Genomic DNA, 20,291 nt, shown 5'->3' on the forward strand with positions numbered 1-20,291 from the left:
AAGAAGTTCATGGACATTAAAATATAAGAAGTTCAAATATGTTATCATGGAAAGTTTAGAACTTATGCTGGAATTCACAAAAAAAAAAAAAAAACAGGCAAAAATTGATTTTCTTTTTACCAGTCTGTAGTAGTTTTTGAATTTCTGCGTGGAGATTGGAATGGGCCTAACAGCCTTTCCAGGCAATTCTGAGGCAGTCATTCTATTAGTTATGCTTTTTGGTTCATTTCACAATGGACTTGATGGGCACGGGATGTACTCCATGTGGGAAGAGTTCTCTCAGCAAGGAAGTTTCCACGGGCCACCCCAGAGTCACCTGTGACACAGCTGGGTGCCTTGTCTTCTGCTCCCCACTCCCACCTTCCACACACAATGTCCTCCCTCCCACCCTGCCCCATGAAGCCTTCCATGGCTTTGATCCCTCTACCTCATCCATCCCCCAGAGTTTCTCTCTGATCTAGAAGTCTGTTTCCTCCTCAGCGTCCAAGGTACGCTGGTGTAGGGCATGAGGTGGGCAAGTTTGGTGAATGTCATCTCCAGTTAGCCACATCAGTACTTTCATTCCTCTGCAAAGCTTGCAGATCACAGAAGCCCCTCACTTTCAGCCTACTCTGACCTGGCTCACTCTCATCTCTTGGCTCATGGCAATGACCCTACAGTACACAAGGACTCTTCCTTAATAGTGAAAACAAGAGTTCCCAAGTCCCAGTGAAGAAAATCTATGCTTTAGCATAGAATCTGCTTTTTCTGAAAAGACAAGAAAAGTTTTCTGGAGCATTAATTTCTCCCATGAAGACAACAAGGGAACCTGCCTAGCTGCAGGAAACAACAGATAGTCCCATGATGAGGCAGGGGGTGCTCCCCTCTGAGGGGTCTGAAAAATGGCTCTGTTTTGTCTAAGTGTTTGAGTACAGGATTGAACCATATGACCAGTCTCTTTAAGCTTTCAAGAGAGCAGGAAATTCTTCCAGAGAATCTGTCCTCTCTCCTCCACATGCTTCCCGTGGATGTCCCTGTTTTGCCCCATTCTCCCAACCTCTGAGCGCTGAAAAGTCCCTCCAAGAATTCTAGTCGTTTCCTCGTAACTGTCGAGGCATCTGTAATGGGCCAGTTATCATCTCTATTTCAATGTAAGTCAAATAAGACTAAGAGTTACAGATCCAAACTACAGGGGGCATATTACCCTGTCAGTCAAATAGCTGTGCATTTGAGTACATAAGCAGGGAAAATGCAGAAGTCTTGGATTCTAGTCCCAATGCCAGTAATATTCACATTGATGTTGTACTCCTGATGAGCACAATGAATAAAAAAAAGTCCTTTAATCACAAGCTGTTGTGACAATCACTTAGTTCTGTTTGTGTGACTGAGAAACATGCCAGGAAACAGAATGAACCCATTGCCAGTGAAGACAATTTAAACAGAGGTGTGTCTACTGGACTTAAGTTACTTAGGTAACTCTCTAGGCAAAAGCCACCAGACGGAAGGGGCTTGCCATGCTCTTCTGTGCTGAATTATTCAGAGCCTGGACAAGCAGGGTAAGAATTTGGCGTTGGGCTATGGAAAAATCAGTAACTGCTCCAAGTGAATGCTCAGGATCACTAGCCTGCAGGGAAATGCAAATCAAAACCACAGTGAGGTTTCACCTCACCCCAGTTAGAATGGCTCTCACAGAAATCAACAAACAACAAATGCTGGTGAGGATGTGGGGGGAAAAGTGCCTTAATTCAGCTGTTGGTGGAAATGTAAACTGGTACAGGCACTGTGAAAGACAGTATGGAGATATCTTAGAAATATGAATATGGACCTACCATAGGATCCACCAGACCTACTCCTGGGAATTTATTCAAATGAAAATAAATCAACATATGAAGTTTATAGCAGCTCAATTCATAATAGCTAAGATATGGGATCAACACAGATGTCCATCCACTGATGACTGGGTAAAGAAACTATGGTATAATACATGAGGAAGTATGACTCATCTGTAAAAAAAATGAAATAATTTCTTTAGCAATAAAATGGATGCAACTAGAAGCCATTATATTTAGTAAAATAAGACAGTCCCAAAAAGACAGCTACCAAATGTTTTCCCTGATCTGTGTTAACTAATAGAGTATCTAAAATGTAATGTATTGTAGTGGAATGGACATTTTGATAGCTGTTTACAGCTCTTGCCTCAACTGTTGAGGAACAGTGTTTTTTTTTTTTTTTCTTCATACTATTTATTGAACTCTTAATTCAGGGTTAATATTATAAATACAAAGTAAACTGACATTAGATCTTTGTAAAAATTAAGAGTGGGAATAGAAAGAGGAAGAAAGGTTGGAGTACGGGTGGGACAGAGGACAGGGTGGAAAGTATCACTATGTTCCTAAATCTGTATATATGCTATAAATGAAATTTGTATATCTTAAATAAAATTTAAAAAATAATTGTCCCGGGGCCGGCACTATTGCACAGCAGGTTAACACCATGGCCTGAAGCACCGGCATCCCATATGGGCGCTGGTTCTAGTCCCGGCTGCTCTTCTTCCAATCCAGCTCTCTGCTATGGCCTGGGAAAGCAGTAGAAGATGGCCCAAGTCCTTGGGCCCCTGCACCCAAGTGGGAGACCTGGAAGAAGCTCCTGGCTCCTAGCTTTGGATCGGCACAGCTCTGGCCGTTACGGCCATCTGGGGAGTGAACCATCGGAAAGAAGACTTCTCTCTCTCTCTGCCTCTCCTCTCTCTGTGTAACTCTGACTTTCAAATAAATAAATAAATCTTTAAAAAAATAATTGTCCCAGCCTTCTCTCTTGTTTGCCCAAATATCTTGTGAAAGATTGTTAGTAGCATGGAGATCATGCTATGGAGAATCATAGGAAGGAATTGAAGAACTATGATTAGGTTGTGAAAAGAAAGACCCTAAGGAGTTTCAAGGCTAAAGAAATCAAAAGTCATGCTTATTCCTGTTTTTTTTTTTTTTCCAATAATTACAAGAATAAAGACCCAACAAGAAAGAACCAAAGGGAAATAAATTATGTGGATTCTGGAACTCTGGGATATGAAAAACTCGGTGGGAAGATCACTTCAAAGGGATATTGTAACCTGAATTCTTAGCCAAAAAAATCCTTCCATCAACCAAGTCTGCTTGTTCTATCGTTTCATTTGATTTAAACTCATAGACTGTGTTGACATCAGGTATTTGATAAGAGATTCTGATGGACAAAGAAAGTGTTAGACAATAAAGATACAAGTAGTTTAATTAGACTTTGAGATAATTTTGCAAAATAATGAAAGTTGAAAATTCTATTTTTATCTCCAAGACAGAAAGTGATGAAGTAAGAGACATTCCAAAAAAGGCGAGGAGCCAGTTGGACTGCTGAAATGTGTGACAAGACTTTGAGAAAGGATGGGTTCACTTAGCGAATCACTTTATGCTTTTGGCTGCTAGATGTGACTTCAGGAATCAGCAAAACCTCAGACCTGTACAGATTTAGCATTAAAAGACAGGGCTGTGCTTTCCATTCCCAGAACACTGTGTAACCTCTTAATGGGAACACAGGTTTGAGCATGGCAGATGAAAGGAATAAATTAACTGGCTTGCTTTTCTCAAAAAAAAAAAAAAGGCAGTGTACTATTTTTAAAAGTGAATTTTATGAAATTTTCAAATATGGCACTTGAATGAAATTATGTTCTGATGTCTTGAATATATTTGACAATGATTTTTTTTGCCTGTGAAAGAGAATCAAACCCTTGCAGCACAGTTTTCCTCCTCAAAGCTCAAATGTACCACATTTAGCATTCCGTGTAGTATAAAAGAAACATAAGTCAGAGCTGCTTCTATTGCTTTATAGGACACCGGAGTTTTATAAATGTCTTCATTTTCTTCTTGTTTTTGCTTCAGGGGTTTTATTAAGGCATGTCTAGTTGCAATATTCATTTTATTGGTTGTATATGAAAATTATTAAGCTGCTAGCTAGGCTATTCTGATCATTCGGTAACTCAAAATTTTAACCATTGTATTGTGACACAAGTTTTTTCTTTGAGTATTTCTGCTATTGGCTCAGGAAGAGCAGTCTTCTGGTTGACTCACCTTCCTCTGACTGTCACATCTCACCTTTCCAGAAACTCCATATGTGTCTTTTTCTTCCTTTGTAATGTCAGCTCAAGTTTGGTTCTCACCTCACTAATTAACTTCCAAAGTGTGATCTTTTCCTTGCTCTCATAAACTTTTCTTTACTTTCCAAATTCCTTTTACTTTGGCCTGCTATTGTTTTAAATTACTTTGTTTAGTCCCTATGGATACTTGCTTCTAATTTTCAGGTGCTATTTTGTTTGTTTTTTGTTGTTGTTGTTGTTTTAAAGTCAAAGAATAAGTTTATTCAAGACTCTCAAGCTTGGAGGTGAGGTTGCAATAGGTGGGCCCTAGACATTGTCTAGGTTAACTGTGAAAGTCAAAATCAACACAAGAGGAAAAGTACTAATAACGGTCTCCTTTTTCTGCTCCTTCTTGCTACAAATATTTCTCAAATTCCTCTGTCTGCAGAAAGCCATGAAAATATTATTTGTCAGAGTTCCACTTCTCTTTTCCCACTACTCTTCCAAAGGGACAGCACAGAGGAAAGCAGGTATATCAATAAATTTTTTTTTCACAAAATGTTTTCTTTTTTATTTTAATTTTGCTAGTTTTTTTTAACAGATTCAATGTGATTTGAAGATACAGTTCTAAGAATGTAATGATATTCCTTGCCTCACTCCCTCCATTCCTTCCTCCTCCTCTCTCCCTCCCATCTTCTTTCCTTCTTTCCTTTTTTTGTTTTTTTTTTTGAGATAACATCTTTTAAAATTACATTACAGTAAAAATGCTTAATACTTCACCAAATGAGAAATTTAAGAAATATAAAGCAAAAAGACCCTAGTTTAATGAGAATATAGACAATGGCTATAAACAATTGAATGGAAAGAAAAACACCATTTCATCATCCAAACACAGTAGATATTAAAGTATTCGATCATTAAAACTTTGGTAGTATAGCACTCTTAACCATTAGCTTGACAAAGTTATAAAACAATGTTTTTTTGTTTTGATTATTTTTTGTTTGTTTTTGACGTGTGAGATAATATCATCTTCTGATGCCTGCAGGGGATATTTTTCACAACACAGTTGTCTTACAGAGTCTTTGCAAACTGTTTTGGGGTGTTTATTCACACCCTCTGTTGCCAGGGAGTTATCAGATGTTCAATCATAATAGTAGGTCTACGACTTAATTGCAGCATTGAGTTACAAAGTCATGATTAGCACTAATACAGAGATATACACTTTAGATTATGATCAAAATACATGGAGAACAGTAATATTGCACAGGAACGAGAAGAGCTCATGCTAGAACTTAGAAGTGTATGGCACTTGCAACCTCAGATTACTCAATACTTCTACTTCTTTGATTCTTTTTTAAAAAATATTTATTTATTTGAAAGGCAGAGTTACAGAGAGGAAGAGCCAGAGAAAGAGAGAGGAGAGAGAGAGAGAGGTTTTCCATCCAATGGTTCACTCCCGAAATTGCCACAACACACGAGCTGTGCCTATCCACATCCTTGAGCCAGGAGCTTCTTCCAGGTCTCCCATGAGCGTGCAGGGACCCAAGGACTTGGGCCATCTTCTACTGCTTTCCCAGGCCATAGCAGAGAGCTGGATCAGAAGTGGAGGAGCCAGGACTCCGGCGGGCGCCCATATGGGATACTGGCACTGCAGGCGGAGGCTTTACCTGCTGTGTTACAGCTTCCTCCTTAATTCTTAAAACCAGAATAACTGTCGTGCTAGAGGAGAGTGGGAGGAAGGGAGGAAGGGAGGATAGAGTGGGAAGTACCATTACACTCTTAAAACTGTACATATGAAATAGATTAAATTTGTTACTTTTACATAAATAAAAATGAAATGAAGACAAAATTTATGAAAGCTAATTCTTAACTGTAAAAATTGTGTGAAAGACATTGTTTTTAAATGATTCTGCAATAAAATAAAGATCCTTCCAATTGATCATCATCCTCTAACTTCTCATTTCTGTTGCCTCACATTCGCTAGGAAGTCCACTAACAGGACCCAAAGCACAGATGTGTGCACCATCTTTGCCTCCACAGAAAATTACACTGGGATGGTCTTTTTCCAACAGTAGTTTCTCTGGCAGCTAATTCATGGGTCATTTCCATGTTTGAATCAGTATCATTGTTATTAAAGAGTTTGATAGAATTAAATAGTTGCATAACTTTGAGACTAAAGTGTCTTAAAATCACAGTGATTCATTCTAGGTATAAAAGAATTGAACCCATAAAGATTTGAAGAGTCTGGGCTCAGAGTCTGTCCAAGGTTTCTTTTTCTTTTGTTTTAATTTTGAGGGGTGCACACACTTGACATTACAGAAAATATTTTTTTCATTCTGTTGGGAAGTAATATGGCTGAAGCAAATCTTTCCCCTAATTAATTTCAAGCAACTGTCTCAAGGAATAAATTGTTTAATAACAGTTATAGGGTTCCGGCCATAGCTATAATGTAAAACTGAAGGAATTTTTCATTAGATTTCACAAATTAAATCAAAGCACATACTATTTTATACGAGAGTGAGTACAGTGGTGTGTGTGTGTGTGTGTGTGTGTGTGTACTTAGCATTACATCTCACTCTTATTGGTAGGACAAAGAATATTTGCTGTTAAACATTTGCTTCCTGGAACTATGACAATTCCTATGTCAACTTCCCTATAATGAGGGAGATTTTCACAACACACTCTTTAATGGTTAATTCTCACACTGATGGTTTGTAATTTCAAAAGGAGAAAATACTGGCAAATGATAAAACTGATAAAGGATCCATAACCAGAGTATATAAAAAGCTCAAGAAACTCAACAAAAACAAAACAACAATCCAGTTAAGAAATGAGGCAAAGGACTTGAACTGGCATTTTTAAAAAGATGAAATTTAAATGGCCACAGATACATGAAAAAATACTCACGATCACTAGCCATCAGGGAAATGGAAATCAAAACCACAATGAGGTTTCACCTCACCCCAGTTAGAATAGCTCTCATACAGAAATCAACAAACAAAAAATACTGATGAGGATGTGGGAGAAAAGGTACCTTAATACACTGTTGGTGGGAATATAAACTAGTACAGCCATTGTTGAAGACAGTATTGTGATTCCTCAGAAATCTGAAAATAGATACATCATATGACCCAGAAATCTCACTCCTGGGAACTTACCCAAGCAAATTAAAATCACCATATGAAAGAGTTATCTGTACTCCCATGTCTATTGCAGATCAATTCACAATAGCTAAGATTTGGAATCAACACAGATGTCAACCAACTGATGACTGAATAAAGAAAATGTGGTATATATCCACTATAGAATATTACTCAGTCATAAAAATGAATGAAATCCTATCTTTGCAACAAAATGAATGAAACTGGAAACCATTATACTTAGTGAAATAAGCCAGTCCCAAAAGAAAAATACTGTATGTTTTCCCTAAACTCTGGAAAAATAATGGAGTACAAAATGTAATGTATATGAGTGATATTGACATTTTGAGATGATTTTATTATTGTTTACAGCCCTAGTCTCTACTGTTGAGGAACAGTGGGTTTTTTTTTTTCATTGTTACTATTTGTTGGATTATTTAATTAGTGGATGGTTAATCTTAGGATTCTAAAATAAACAAAGTATGTCATTGTAAAAATTAAAAGAAAGAAGAAGAAAGGAAGGAGGAGGAAGGGTGGGAGTGTGGGCTGGAGGGAGGGTAGTGTGGGAAGTATCACTACACTCCTAAATCTGTATATAATACATGAAATTTATTCACCTTACATAAATAAAAATATAAAAATCTCCTCAATGTTGGTTTTGTTTTTGTGGTAAACCACATAATAAGTAATTGACAAACTTAAAATCCATTCAGTGGCATTAAGGACATTAACAATGCTGTATAAGCATGATCAGTGGTTAGTGCAGGACTTTTACACCCGCCCAAGAGGAAATACACACCCTTACAGCAGGCATTCCCATTTTTCCTACTCCCTGTTCAGTCACTACCAACCACGAATTTACTTTATGTTCCCATAGATTTACCAGGTCTGCACATTTCATGAAAGTGAACTCATACAATGTGGAACATTTTATTCCTGGACTATTTCACTGAATCATAACTTCTCAAGTTTTATTCACTTGTAACATGGGTTAACACTGAATTCCATTTTAAAGCTGAATAATATTTATTATATGGATCTACTATAATTTGTTGATTATCTATTCACCAAGTGATCCACATTTTCATTTCTACCTTCTAGCTATTGTAAATAATGCTGCTATCAATGTCCACATATACACTTTTTTTTTGAATAGCTGTACCATTGCTTTTATGAAATAGGGTACTTCAATGTTTATGAAAGGTAGGAGGTAGTGGTTCCCACATCCTCAGCTCCTCTGCTTTGGATCCAGTTAGCTCAATACCTGGGTCCCTGCCACCAACTTGAGGATACAAGATACAGATGGAGTTTTGGGCCCCTGGCTTCAATCTGGCCCAGCCCCAGGTGTTGTGCACATTTGGGAAGTAAACTGGTATATGGAAGCATTCTCTCACGCTCTTTCTCTGTGTTGCTCTTCCTTTCAAATAAACATAAGTAAACAACCATTTTTAAGTGCTCAAAGAATGAAATTAAAAACAAGTTTATTTTAGTACAAGTATTTTCAAATTAATTCATAATTTTTCATAATACACATTCTCCATGAACTTGTTAGATAGCCATCATATGCATGGATTTTTAAAAAAATTTGTACCAAAATAATCTTTTAATTTGCATTTCCATGATTTTTTGAAGTGCCCCTTGTATACAACAGAAATAGATTTGTTGGACCATGTGGTAATTAGCTATTTAACTTATTGTTACCACAACTTAGTCATGATTATAATTTAGAGCAACAGGTTTTTTTTTTTTTTTGTGAGTGTTCTTTAGTTTTTACTTATTTTAGCAGAGAGACTAAAGCAGCCTGTAGTTCTCAGAAAATTTCTTCTAAAGTTCTATTTTCAAAGGTATTTTTCTTAACTTTATTTAAGGTATACAAATTTCATGTATTTCCTATACACAGATTCAGGAACATAGTGATACTTCCCATCCTACCCTCCCTCCTGCAAATGCTCCCACCCTTCTGCCTCTTCCCTCTACTATTAACATTCTTAATTTTTACCAAGACATATTTTCAGTTAACTTTATACTCATAAGATTAACCCTACACTAAATAAAGAGTTTGGGTGCCAGTTCAAGTCCCAGCTGCCCCACTTCCAATCCAACTCTCTGCTATGACCTGGGAAAGCAGTAGAATATGGCCCAAATCCTTGGGTCCCTGCACCCACATGGGAGACCCAGGAGAAGCTCCTAGCTCCTGGCTTAGGATAAGTGCATCTCTGGCTGTTGCAGCCAATTGGGGAGTGAACCAGTGGGTGGAAGACCTCACTTTTTTTTCTGCCTCTCCTCTCTGTGTGTAATTCTGACTTTAGAATAAATGAATAAATCTTTAAGAAATCATCAAATCTCAAAATGTCAATTTGACTCCTATAGATTACATTTAGGTACTTAGTTATTCTTCCACAATGGCTGCACCAGTTACATTCCCACCACCAACACATTAGGGTACCTTTTCCCCCACATCCTCACCAGCATTTGTGTTTCTATTTTCTTTCTTTTTTTAAATTTTATTTTATTTTTAATTTTTTTTAATTATTAGGGTTTTTTGGTTCTTTTTTAACTTTTATTTAGTAAATATAAATTTCCAAAGTACAGCTTATGGATTACAGTGGCTTTGCCCCCCCCTTAATTTCCCTCCCACTCGTACCCCTCCCATCTCCTGCTCCCTCTCCCGTTCCATTCACATCAAGATTCATTTTCAATTATCTTTAAATACAGAAGATCGATTTAGTATATATTAAGTAAAGATTTCATCACTTTGCACTCACACAGAAACACAAAGTGTAAAATATTGTTTCAGGACTAGTTATAGCATTAATTCACATTGGACAACACATTAAGGACAGATCCCACATGAGAAATAAAAACACAGTTACTCCTGTTGTTGACTTAACAATTTGACACTCTTGTTTATGGCGTCAGTAATCTCCCTAGGCTCTAGTCATGAGCTGCCTAGGCTATGGAAGACTTTAGAGTTTGCTGACTTCGATGTTATTCTGACAGGGTCATAGTCAAAGTGGAAGTTCTCTCCTCCCTTCAGAGAAAGGCACCTCCTTCTTTGATGGCCCTGTTCTTTCCACTGGGATCTCACTCACAGAGATATTTCATTTAGGTCTTCTTTTTTTTTTTTTTTTTTTCCAGAGTGTCTTGGCTTTCCATGCCTAAAATACCCCCATGGCTCTTCAGACAGATCCGAATGCCTTAAGGGCTGATTCTGAGGCCAGAGTACTATTCAGGACATCTGCCATTCTATGAGTCTGCTGTGTATCCCACTTCCCATGTTTGATCGTTCTCTCCATTTTTTATTCTATCAGTTAGTATTAGCAGACACTAGTCTTGCTTATGTGATCCCTTTGATTCAGACCCATCAGTGTGATCAATTGTGAACAGAAATTGGACTAGTGAGATGGCATTGGTACATGCCACCTTAATGGGATTGTATTGGAATCCCCTGGCACGATTCTAACTCCACCATTTGGGGCAAGTCAGCTTGAGCATGTCCCAAATTGTACATCTCTTCCCTCTCTTATTTCCACTCTTATATTTAACAAGGATCACTTTTCAGTTAAAATTTAAACACCTAAGAATAAATGTGTGGTAATTACAGAGTTCAACCAATAGTACTAGAACAAAAAGAAATACTAAAAGGGATAAAGTATTACATTGTACATCAACAGTCAGGACAAGTCATTGTTTCTCATAGTGTCCATTTCACTTCAACAGGTTTCCCTTTTGGTGCTCAGTTAGTTGTCACCGATCAGGGAGAACATATGATATTTGTGCCACATTTGTGTTTCTTAATTTCTGCATTAGACTTATTCTAATTTGGGTGAGGTGAAACCTCATTGTGGTTTTGATTTGCATTTCCCTGATGGCTAGTGATCCTGAGTATTTTTTCATCTCTCTGCTGGCCATTTGAATTTCCTCTTTGAAAAACTCCTGTTCAAATCCTTTGCCAATTTCTTAACTGGATTGTTTATTTTGTTTTTGTTGAGTTCCTTGAGCTCTTTATAGATTCTGGATATTAATCCTTTATCAGTTGCATAGTTTGAAAATACTTTCTCCCATTCTATCTGTTGACTCTTAACTTTGAAGAGTGTTTCTTTTGCAGTGCAGAAGTTTCTCAGCTTGATATAATCCCATTTGTCAATTTTGGCTTTGATATTCTGTGCTTCTCTGGCTTTTCCAAAAAGTCTTTGCCTATGCCAATGTCTTGCAGAATTTCCCCAGTGTTCTCTACTAATTTCAACGTATCAGGTCATAGATTTAGATCATTGATCCATTTTGAGTGGATTTTTGTATAAGGTGTAAGGGAGGGGTCTTGCATCATATTTCTGGATGTAGAGATCCAGTTTTCCAGCACCATTTGTTGAAAAGACTGTCCTTGCTCCAGGGATTGATTTTAGCTCCTTTTTCAAAGTTCAGTTGATTGTACATTCAAGAATTGATTCCTGGAATTTCTATTCTCTTCCATTAGTATACCCATTTGTTTTGTACCTGTACCAGGCTTCTGTGATTATAACTGCCCTGTACTACATCTTGAAATCTGGTATTGTGATGCCTCCAGCTCTGTTTTTGTTGTATAAGATCACTTTAGCTATTGGGAGTCTCTTGTGTTTCAATATGAATTTCAGAATCATCTTTTCTATATCTGAGAAGAATGCTGTTGGTATTTTGATTGGGCTCACATTGAATCTTTCATAGTATGAGCATTTTGATGATATTGATTCTTCCAATCCATGAACATGAAGGTTTTTTCCAGTTTTTGAGTCTTCTATTTATTTCTTTAACATTTTGTAATTTTTTTAACTTTTATTTAGTAAATATAAATTTCCAAAGTATACTTTATGGATTACAATGGCTTTTACCCCCCATAACTTCCCTCCCACCCACAACCCTCCCATCTCCCGCTCCCTCTCCCATTCCATTCACATCAAGATTCATTTTCAATTCTCTTTATATACAGAAGATCAATTTAGTATGTATTAAGCAAAGATTTCATCAGTTTGCAGCCACATTGGTAAAGTCAACAACAGGAGTCACTGTGCACTTACTCCTCATGTAGGATCTCTGTCCTTAATGTGCTGTGCATTGAGATTTAATGCTATAACGAGTACTCAAACAATATATTTCACTTTGTGTTTCTATGGGGGTGCAAACTGTTGAAATCTTTACTTAATGCATACTAAACTGATCTTCTGTAAAAAAAAAAAAAAAAGAAATTATCAATTCCCAACTTGACTCTCACTGGGATTAAACATGACAATAGGTCTGATCTGATTTCATCATCATTTAAAAAAATCATCTATTATTTTTCACTTTATGTTTCTGTGTGGGAGCAAACTGTTGAAATCCTTACTTAATGTATACTAAGCTGATCTTCTGTATATTAAGATAATCGAAAACGAATCTTGATGTGAATGGAAGGGGAGAGGGAGTGGGAAAGGGGAGGGTTGTGGGTGGGAGGGACGGTATGGGGGGGAAGCCATTGTAATCCATAAGTCGTACTTTGGAAATTTATATTCATTAAATAAAAGTTTAAAAAAATGGGAAAAAAAAGAAAAGAAAAGAAAAACAAAAAACAAACAAACAAAAAAAAGTGTAAACTACTGTTTCAGGACTAGTTATAGCATTAATTCACATTGAACAACACATTAAGGACAGAGATCCTACATGAGGAGTAAGTACACAGTGACACCTGTTGTTGACTTAACAATTTGACACTCTTGTTTATGGCGTCAGTAATCTCCCTAGGCTCTAGTCATCAGTTTCCAAGGCTATGGAAGCCTTTTGAGTTCACCGACTTCACCTTATTTAGACAAGGTCATAGTCAAAGTGGAAGTTCTCTCCTCCCTTTGGAGAAAGGTACCTCCTTCTTTGGTGGCCCGTTCTTTCTACTGGGATCTCACTCACAGAGATCTTTCATTTTGGTGGTGGGTTTTTTTTTTGTTTGTTTGTTTTTGTTTTTGTTTTTTTGCCAGAGTGTCTTGGCATTCCATGCCTGAAATACTCTCATGGGCTCTTCAGCCAGATCCTAATGCCTTAAGGGCTGATTCTGAGGCCAGAGTGCTGTTTAGGACATCTGCCATTCTATGAGTCTGCTGTGTATCCCACTTCTCATGTTGGATCGTTCTCTCCTTTTTTTTATTCTATCAGTTAGTATTCACAGACACTAGTCTTGTTTATGTGATCCCTTTGGCTCTTAGACCTATCAGTATGATCAATTGTGAACTGAAATTGATCACTTTGATTAGTGAGATGGCATTGGTACATGCAATCTTGATGGGATTGTATTGCAATCCCCTGGCACATTTCTAACTCCACCATTAGGGACAAGTCCGATTGAGCATATCCCAAATTATACATCTCCTCCCTCTCTTATTCCCACTCTTATATTTAACAGGGATCACTTTTCAGTTAAATTTAAACACCTAAGAATAATTTTGTGTTAATTACAGGGTTCAACCAATAGTATTAAGTAGAACAAAAGAAATAGCAAAAGGGATAAAGTATTAAATTGTACATCAACAGTCAGGGCAAGGGCTGATCAAGTCACTGTTTCTCATAGTGTCCCTTTCACTTCAACAGGTTTCCTTTTTGGTGCTTGGTTAGTTGTCACTGATCAGGGAGAACATACTATATTTGTCCCTTTGGGATTTAATTCACTCAGCATGATGTTTTCCAGATTCCTCCATTTTGTTGCAAATGATAGGATTTCATTGTTTTTGATTGCTGTGTAGTATTCTATAGAGTACATGTCTCATAATTTCTTTATCCAATCTGCTGTTGATGGGCATTTAAGTTAGTTTGGAGATTCCTCAGAAACCTGTATATAATACTACCATACAACCCAGCCATCCCACTCCTTGGAATTTACCCAAAGGAAATTAAATTGGCAAACCAAAAACTGTTTGCACCTTAATGTTTATTGCAGTTCAATTCACAGTAGCTAAGACCTGGAATCATCCTAAATGTTTTGTAATTTTTATCATGAAGATCTTTGTCCTGCTTGGTTAAATTTATTCAAGTTATTTAATTGGAGGTGGGCTATTGTGAATATGATTGATCTTCAAAGTTCTTTCTCAGCTATGGAATTGTCTGTGCATACAAAGGTTATTGACTTTTAGGTGTTAATTTTATATCCTGCCACTTTACAAAACTCTTTTATGAGTTCCAATAGTTTCTTAGTGGAATCTTTTGGATCCCCTGTTTAAAGGATCATGCTATCTGCAAATAGGGATAATTTGATTTCTTCCTTTCCAATTTGAATTCCTTTGATTTCTTTTTGTTGCCTAATGATTCTGACTTAAACTTCCAGGACTATATTTAATAACAATGGTGAGAGTGGATATCCTTCTTTGGTTCCAGATCTTAGTGAGAAAGCTTCCAACTTTTCCCTGTTCAATAAGATGCTGGCTGTCGATTTGTCATGAATTGCCTTATTTGTATTGAGGAAAAATCCTTTTATACCCCATTTGCTTTAGGTTTTTATCATGAAAGAATGTTGTATTTTATCAAATGCTTTCTCTACATATATTAAGTTAATCATTTGGGTTTTGTCCTTCAATTTATTAATGTTGTGTATCACATTGTTTGATTTGAAGCTGTTGAACCATCCCTGCATACCAGGGATGAATTCCAATTGATCTGGATGAATTATCTTTCTGATGTGTTTTTGAATTCAATTGGCTAGTATTTTGTTGAGGATTTTGCATCTATGTTCCTCCGAGATATTGGTCTACAGTTCTAGTTCTTTGTTGTTTCTTTTATTGGTTTAGGAATTGAGCTGATGCTGGCCTCATAGGAGTTTAGTAGGATTCACTCCCTTTCAATTGTTTTTAATACCTTGAGAAGAATTGGAATTAATTCTTCTTTAATTTTCTGGTAGAATTCAGCAGTGAAGCTGAATGGTCCTGGGCTTTTCTTTGTTGGTAGGATCTTCATTACTTATTCAATCTCTGTCTTGTTTATGAGTCTGTTTAGATTTTCTATGTCTTCATGACTCAGTTTTGGTAGATTGTATGTGTTCAGGAATCTATCCATTTCTTCTGGGTTTTCCAGCTCATTGGCATACAGCTCTTTGTAGTAATTCCCAATGATTCTTTTTATTTCTGTGGTATCTGTTGCTATCTTTCCTTTTCTATCTCTGATTTTATGGATTTAGATCCTCTCCCTTTTTTTGTTAGTTGATCCAATGATGTGTCATTTTTTCTTATTTTTTCAAAAACCAGGTCTTCATTTCACTGATCATAGGTACTTTTATGAGGTACAGTAAGGCCTGTGAATCAGAGTATCCTTTGATCAGGTTCTCTGCCTCTGTAAATCTTACCAGATCTGGGAATATCTATACAAACACCTGATTCCCAGCTTCCTCAGTTGCCAACATTGTTTACTCATGCAGAAGTTCTTGGCCACGTTTGATGTCTCCCTTTCCAAAAATAAGTTTCCTGAGTAATACTCACAGTTGACCATGTTTGCTGTAGACTGGATAAATAAGGTGGACAGCAGGCTATGGGGCATGTTATGAATGTGTAACCTCTGAAAGCCCACAATAAGAAAGGCAAGTCTGGAGTAATATGGATAGTCTATTTTCATTTACAGAAAAAAACTGGGGTGTAGACTCACAGATGTTTTTGTGCCTCTAGGGAGCCTCTGGAAGAGGGAATAGGAAGCTAGGAGCAGTTGTCCTGAAGGCCTGAGGGATGGAGACAGGAAGAAGCCTGTGGTTTCACTTTCCACTTTCAACTAAGAGAATTTTCAGCAAGTGAATCCGAGGGATCCTGAGACTAAAATCTAGTAGGGGTTGCATCAGCTGGGGTCTGAGCAGCACTCATTAGGAGATTTGCCCTACATCACCCATTTTCAGTGATCTCTATTCTGCATCCCAGAGCCCTGCAAAGCTCTATCCTAACTCAAATCCACCCATATCTGTAATTCTGGGGCCTCCCTGACCCCAGTAGACTGCCACTTCCTCAAATGGAGAAGATTGTCAAATGATAGAGGAGTCTGTCCTCTTCCCCTAAAGTAGACAATGTCTTGACTTTTGGCAATTAGCTTTGCCAGATTTTTGGAATAATGTAGTGGGTTGTATTTGGCCCTTTTCTCCCACTAGGATAATATTTGTAAGATCCATCGCTCTTCTCATTTTCATCTGTAGGTCTTGGTACTGATGACAGTTTGAATAATCATTGCTATACAGCAATACATTATTTGTTTATTCACCATCACAACACAGTACTAGGACTGTATTCAATTGACTCTAATAAATGATGCAGACATTGCACATTCTCTTGTATGTCTCTTGGTGCACCTGGGCCTGGGTGTTGGTTGGGGATACACCCGGGGTGATGTTTCTGGGTCAGAGACTCTCCATGTGTTCAGTGTTGGTGGACATTGCCCAGCTAAACAAATTTTGCAAGCAGGGAGCATGGCTTCACGGAAGTATTACCTGGCACAGTACTTGGTGCTAAGTTGCCACTCCTCAGAGTTGATTCCCTCTCATTTTCAATCTCCATATTCCATGTTTCTGGCCAATCACTGCCTCTTTGAATGCCAAGAATCCTATTTTTAGATAGAAAGTGAAGAGTTCCCAGCTCCTTCTGCCCACAGCCTTACTCAGCAGAGCAGATAAAATTGTCCATTCCTGATTTGTGTTCTCCAACGCCTATAAAGGCCATATCGTGTGCCTCCCCCAGGCTACGCCTGACACTCCCTCTCCCAGATTTATTCCTCTGCACAGAGGGGCAGGGAGTGCCGAGGGAACCTTAAAACATGAAGGTCCTCTTTGTTTTTGCTGTTTTCTTCTGTTTGACTCAAACAAGCTCAGGTAAATGTCTCCTATTTATGTGTGATCCATGTGTGGGGTCCGTGTGTGGACAGTGAGGAGCTGTGCCCAAGTGCTGGCATTGAGCACAGGTGGGCTACTCTGAGGCTCAATCCTGGGCCATACGGTATCCCCTAGAGGAGCTTTCTAGAAGCTAAATTGTGTGTTGTAAGGGTCAATACAGGATAAATGGTATCTAGGCTCTGATAAAAAGGGGAAGAATTCACTGCAGGCTGAGACAGATTCTCAGAAGGAAATTATAGACATATTAATGTCAGCCCTGGAGCGGGAATCAGCTCTTCTATGGCAGCCCTACACTCCCAGGAAACCAAGCTCTAGAGAAAAGTTGTTTACTTCAGCACAATGAATAACTGTGGTCACAATAGGTCTTCACACTAACAGTAATATTCCTCCAGCTCCCACAGATTATCTGTTTTACAGATGAGAATATTGAGATATAACTGCTTAAATGAATTGGAGAGATTATCAAGGAAATATGGTGGATTATTAAGAAGTGAGATGAGAAACATGTAGGCTCTCAGACTGCTGGTCTGGTGGCTCTTCTCTCTGCAATGGGGGTGGAATCTGCCTCTTCATGCTACATCCCCTCTGGTTCATGGCTGGGCTGGGATGATGCTGGCCCAAAAGCATCCAGATATTGTGCAAGGCCCTCATAACCATGTGAGCCTGCTGTGCGGTGGTTGGTTTTCACAGTCACAATGTGTAACATTTGCAGGCCTGACATAAGTAAGACCCCTCTTGCCATCCCCTCTTTCTCAAAGTGCCATCCTTATGAGAACATCAGGTGTTTGCACTTGTTTGACAAGCCCACAAGTTATGGTGGGAAGATTTATCTTCTCCCTTTCATTGTAGGCCATAAAACTAAAACTTGGGTCCCATGCTGAGAATCAGAACCCACCCTCCATCATTTCATCCTGTTTTCCAAAGCCCTCTCTGCTTTCTGCTTAATGCATACCCATCACCAGGGAGCCTGAGAACCTTGAGGTTAACAGTTGGCCCCTTTTAGGACCTAGTGATCTTGCATACACCCAGGCAAGTGAGCCTCCTGGTAGCATTGTGAGAGGTAAATAATTGTTTCCATTTTAAAGCTAAGAAACTGCATCCCACTTAGACTGGAACTGACATTTAGCTTCATTAGGAATGCAGTATATATTTGGAATTGGGGTATGGGCTGGGTCATCCATAATTCTTCACTCTGTATGAATTAAATATCAGATCTGTCTGTTGCATCCGTAGGAGATATTCCACCTGGAATTAGGAATACCATCTGCCGTATGCAACATGGAACCTGCAGACTTTTTTTCTGCCATTCTGGTGAGAAAAAGGGTGACATTTGCTCAGACCCTTGGAATAGATGCTGTACATCGAACAGAGTGGAAGAAGGCAAAGACAAGGATGGCAGATTTGGGACGGAAAGTGTAATCCCCTGAAGGCAGAGATATTGAGATCCTCCAAGGCTTAAAAGGATGTGTGGTTGACAATGTTTACTCAACAAATATTTGTTGAATGAATCTAGCACCAAGGTTCTTTGCCATTTTCTGTTTGCCTCTTTTGCTTTTTTTAATGCATGTCTCAGAATTTTGTAATATTCCACCTCCTTACTCTGTTCCAGATAGCACATCATACACTCAGACAAAGGTGCAGACCAGAACCTGAGCTCCAAATATATTTTCAGAGGGAAACACTGTCCATCTCCTGGTCACTTTTCCATGCAAGACATCCTTCTGATCAAAGCCAGCAAGAAACCCTCCTTGCTTACCCAGACTATCACATGCCACAGTCTTTGCATCTTTCTCATGACCTTCTCAGGTAACAGGTCACATTTAATAGGATGTGATTGTTTTCAAACATTTACTCGTAGGTTATCTCAAAAGATTAATAAACACTCTCACAGAGTGTGGAGTAAGTAAGAGCAGTTCTGTTTTAGGAGTGGAAGAAGAGTGAAAGTCATAATGCCAAGGAAATTGCTCCCAGGTTAGCAACGCATCAGAGATTCCTGTGCGCCCAAGCAAGCAGGAGTTCCTTCTGCGTTCCTGCTAAGTAACATTGCTGGGAAAGAAGCAAAGTAGGAGCTGTGCTCATGAAGGTGCTCAATGCTTTACAAGGCCTTCCTCTTTGATCTTCCCTGTCTCCTGCTCAAATTTGTTGCACATAAAATATCTTTGAGCCAGTCAGCCGAAGAGTAGAGAGTATTAACTCCAGGGAAGGAAGCCAAAACATAATAAAAGGAAACATGCTGGCATTTAAGACAGCATGAGCTGAGAGCTCTCTAGACAAATAGAGAGCTTGACCAGATACCATGTCCTCTCATTTCTATTCATGGCCTGAACCCAGTTTCCTTGCGAATCAGTCAACCCTCCTTTAGAGGTACTGAGGGTATGTACTTCTGGGTTCCTGTCTGGAATTCCAGCTTCGGTCTTGATTTTTGGCGTAACTAGTTTGGCTTCTCCAAGTCTTTTCTAAATCCACTACTGTTCTTTGTTTTGCTTGAATTATCTAAATCCAATCAGATCCCTGGGGTCAGACAGAGCAGAACTTCTCCTGGGTGCAGGTTTCTCTGCAGAGTCCTCCCCCAGTGGTCCAGGGCAGGGCGTGACTTCCTGTCCTGCTGCATCTGCCTGGAGGTGGGAAGTGTTGACCCCAGGGTAAGTCTTGGTTCCCAAGTGAAACACAAATCTCCACGCTTCGGAGCAGGCAGGCATTTTCAGCCCAAGCACCGTCCACCTGAGACAGACAGGAAATCACACAAGGAGTTCCTGTGCCCAGAACTGAGTGGGGGCTGGGACAACTTCCACACTTTGTGCTGATCACACGCCTTAGCCATTCAGTCTCTACTCTGGGACTCTTGCTCCTCAAAAATCAAAGGAGACAGGGCTCATCTCTGAGCATATCAAAGCCCACCAGCAAGCAGGTGCAGGATCTCACTGATGCTAAGGAGGATGGAGGATCTGTCCTTGTTGCAGGTGAGAGCTTGTGCAGGACCCCCCCAGCAGGGGCTGTACCCATGGCCCAAAGCTGTGCTGCTTCACATTTGTAAGGTGGGAACTGATCATGGTCTGGACTATGCTGAAGATAATTTTACCCCTTTAATGAGAGGTTTCTCCAGGAGTATGTGTGTAACCTCCATAAACACGGAAAAGGAGCTTTCAGCACTGCCTGATACAGGACAGCCTCCTGAGTGTTTGCTGAGGCGTGGGGGAGGCAAGAGTGAAGGGACTGTCACAAAGAACTG

At 38.9% G+C, this 20,291-nt stretch overlaps 1 protein-coding gene and 1 long non-coding RNA gene across 2 annotated transcripts in view; one reads left to right on the forward strand and one right to left on the reverse strand.

Annotated features, from left to right (window-relative positions):
* Positions 1-368: 368 nt before the first annotated feature.
* Positions 369-20,291, reverse strand: part of LOC103346077 (uncharacterized) — a 68,636-nt gene continuing 48,713 nt past the window's right edge. The window contains exons 3-4 of the long non-coding RNA XR_011378073.1: positions 7,113-7,185; positions 369-5,797 (exon numbers count right to left, since the gene is read on the reverse strand). This is a non-coding gene — a long non-coding RNA (uncharacterized lncRNA). The remainder of the gene's footprint in view (positions 5,798-7,112; positions 7,186-20,291) is intronic.
* SPAG11B (sperm associated antigen 11B) lies at positions 16,924-18,585 on the forward strand. Its single transcript, XM_008251577.3, has 2 exons — positions 16,924-17,041; positions 18,296-18,585. The coding sequence occupies exons 1-2, from the start codon at positions 16,987-16,989 to the stop codon at positions 18,487-18,489; spliced, it is 249 nt and encodes an 82-aa protein (XP_008249799.1). The 5' UTR covers positions 16,924-16,986; the 3' UTR covers positions 18,490-18,585.

This window comes from Oryctolagus cuniculus, chromosome 8 (assembly GCF_964237555.1).
Source record: "Oryctolagus cuniculus chromosome 8, mOryCun1.1, whole genome shotgun sequence".
Lineage (NCBI taxonomy): Eukaryota > Metazoa > Chordata > Mammalia > Lagomorpha > Leporidae > Oryctolagus > Oryctolagus cuniculus.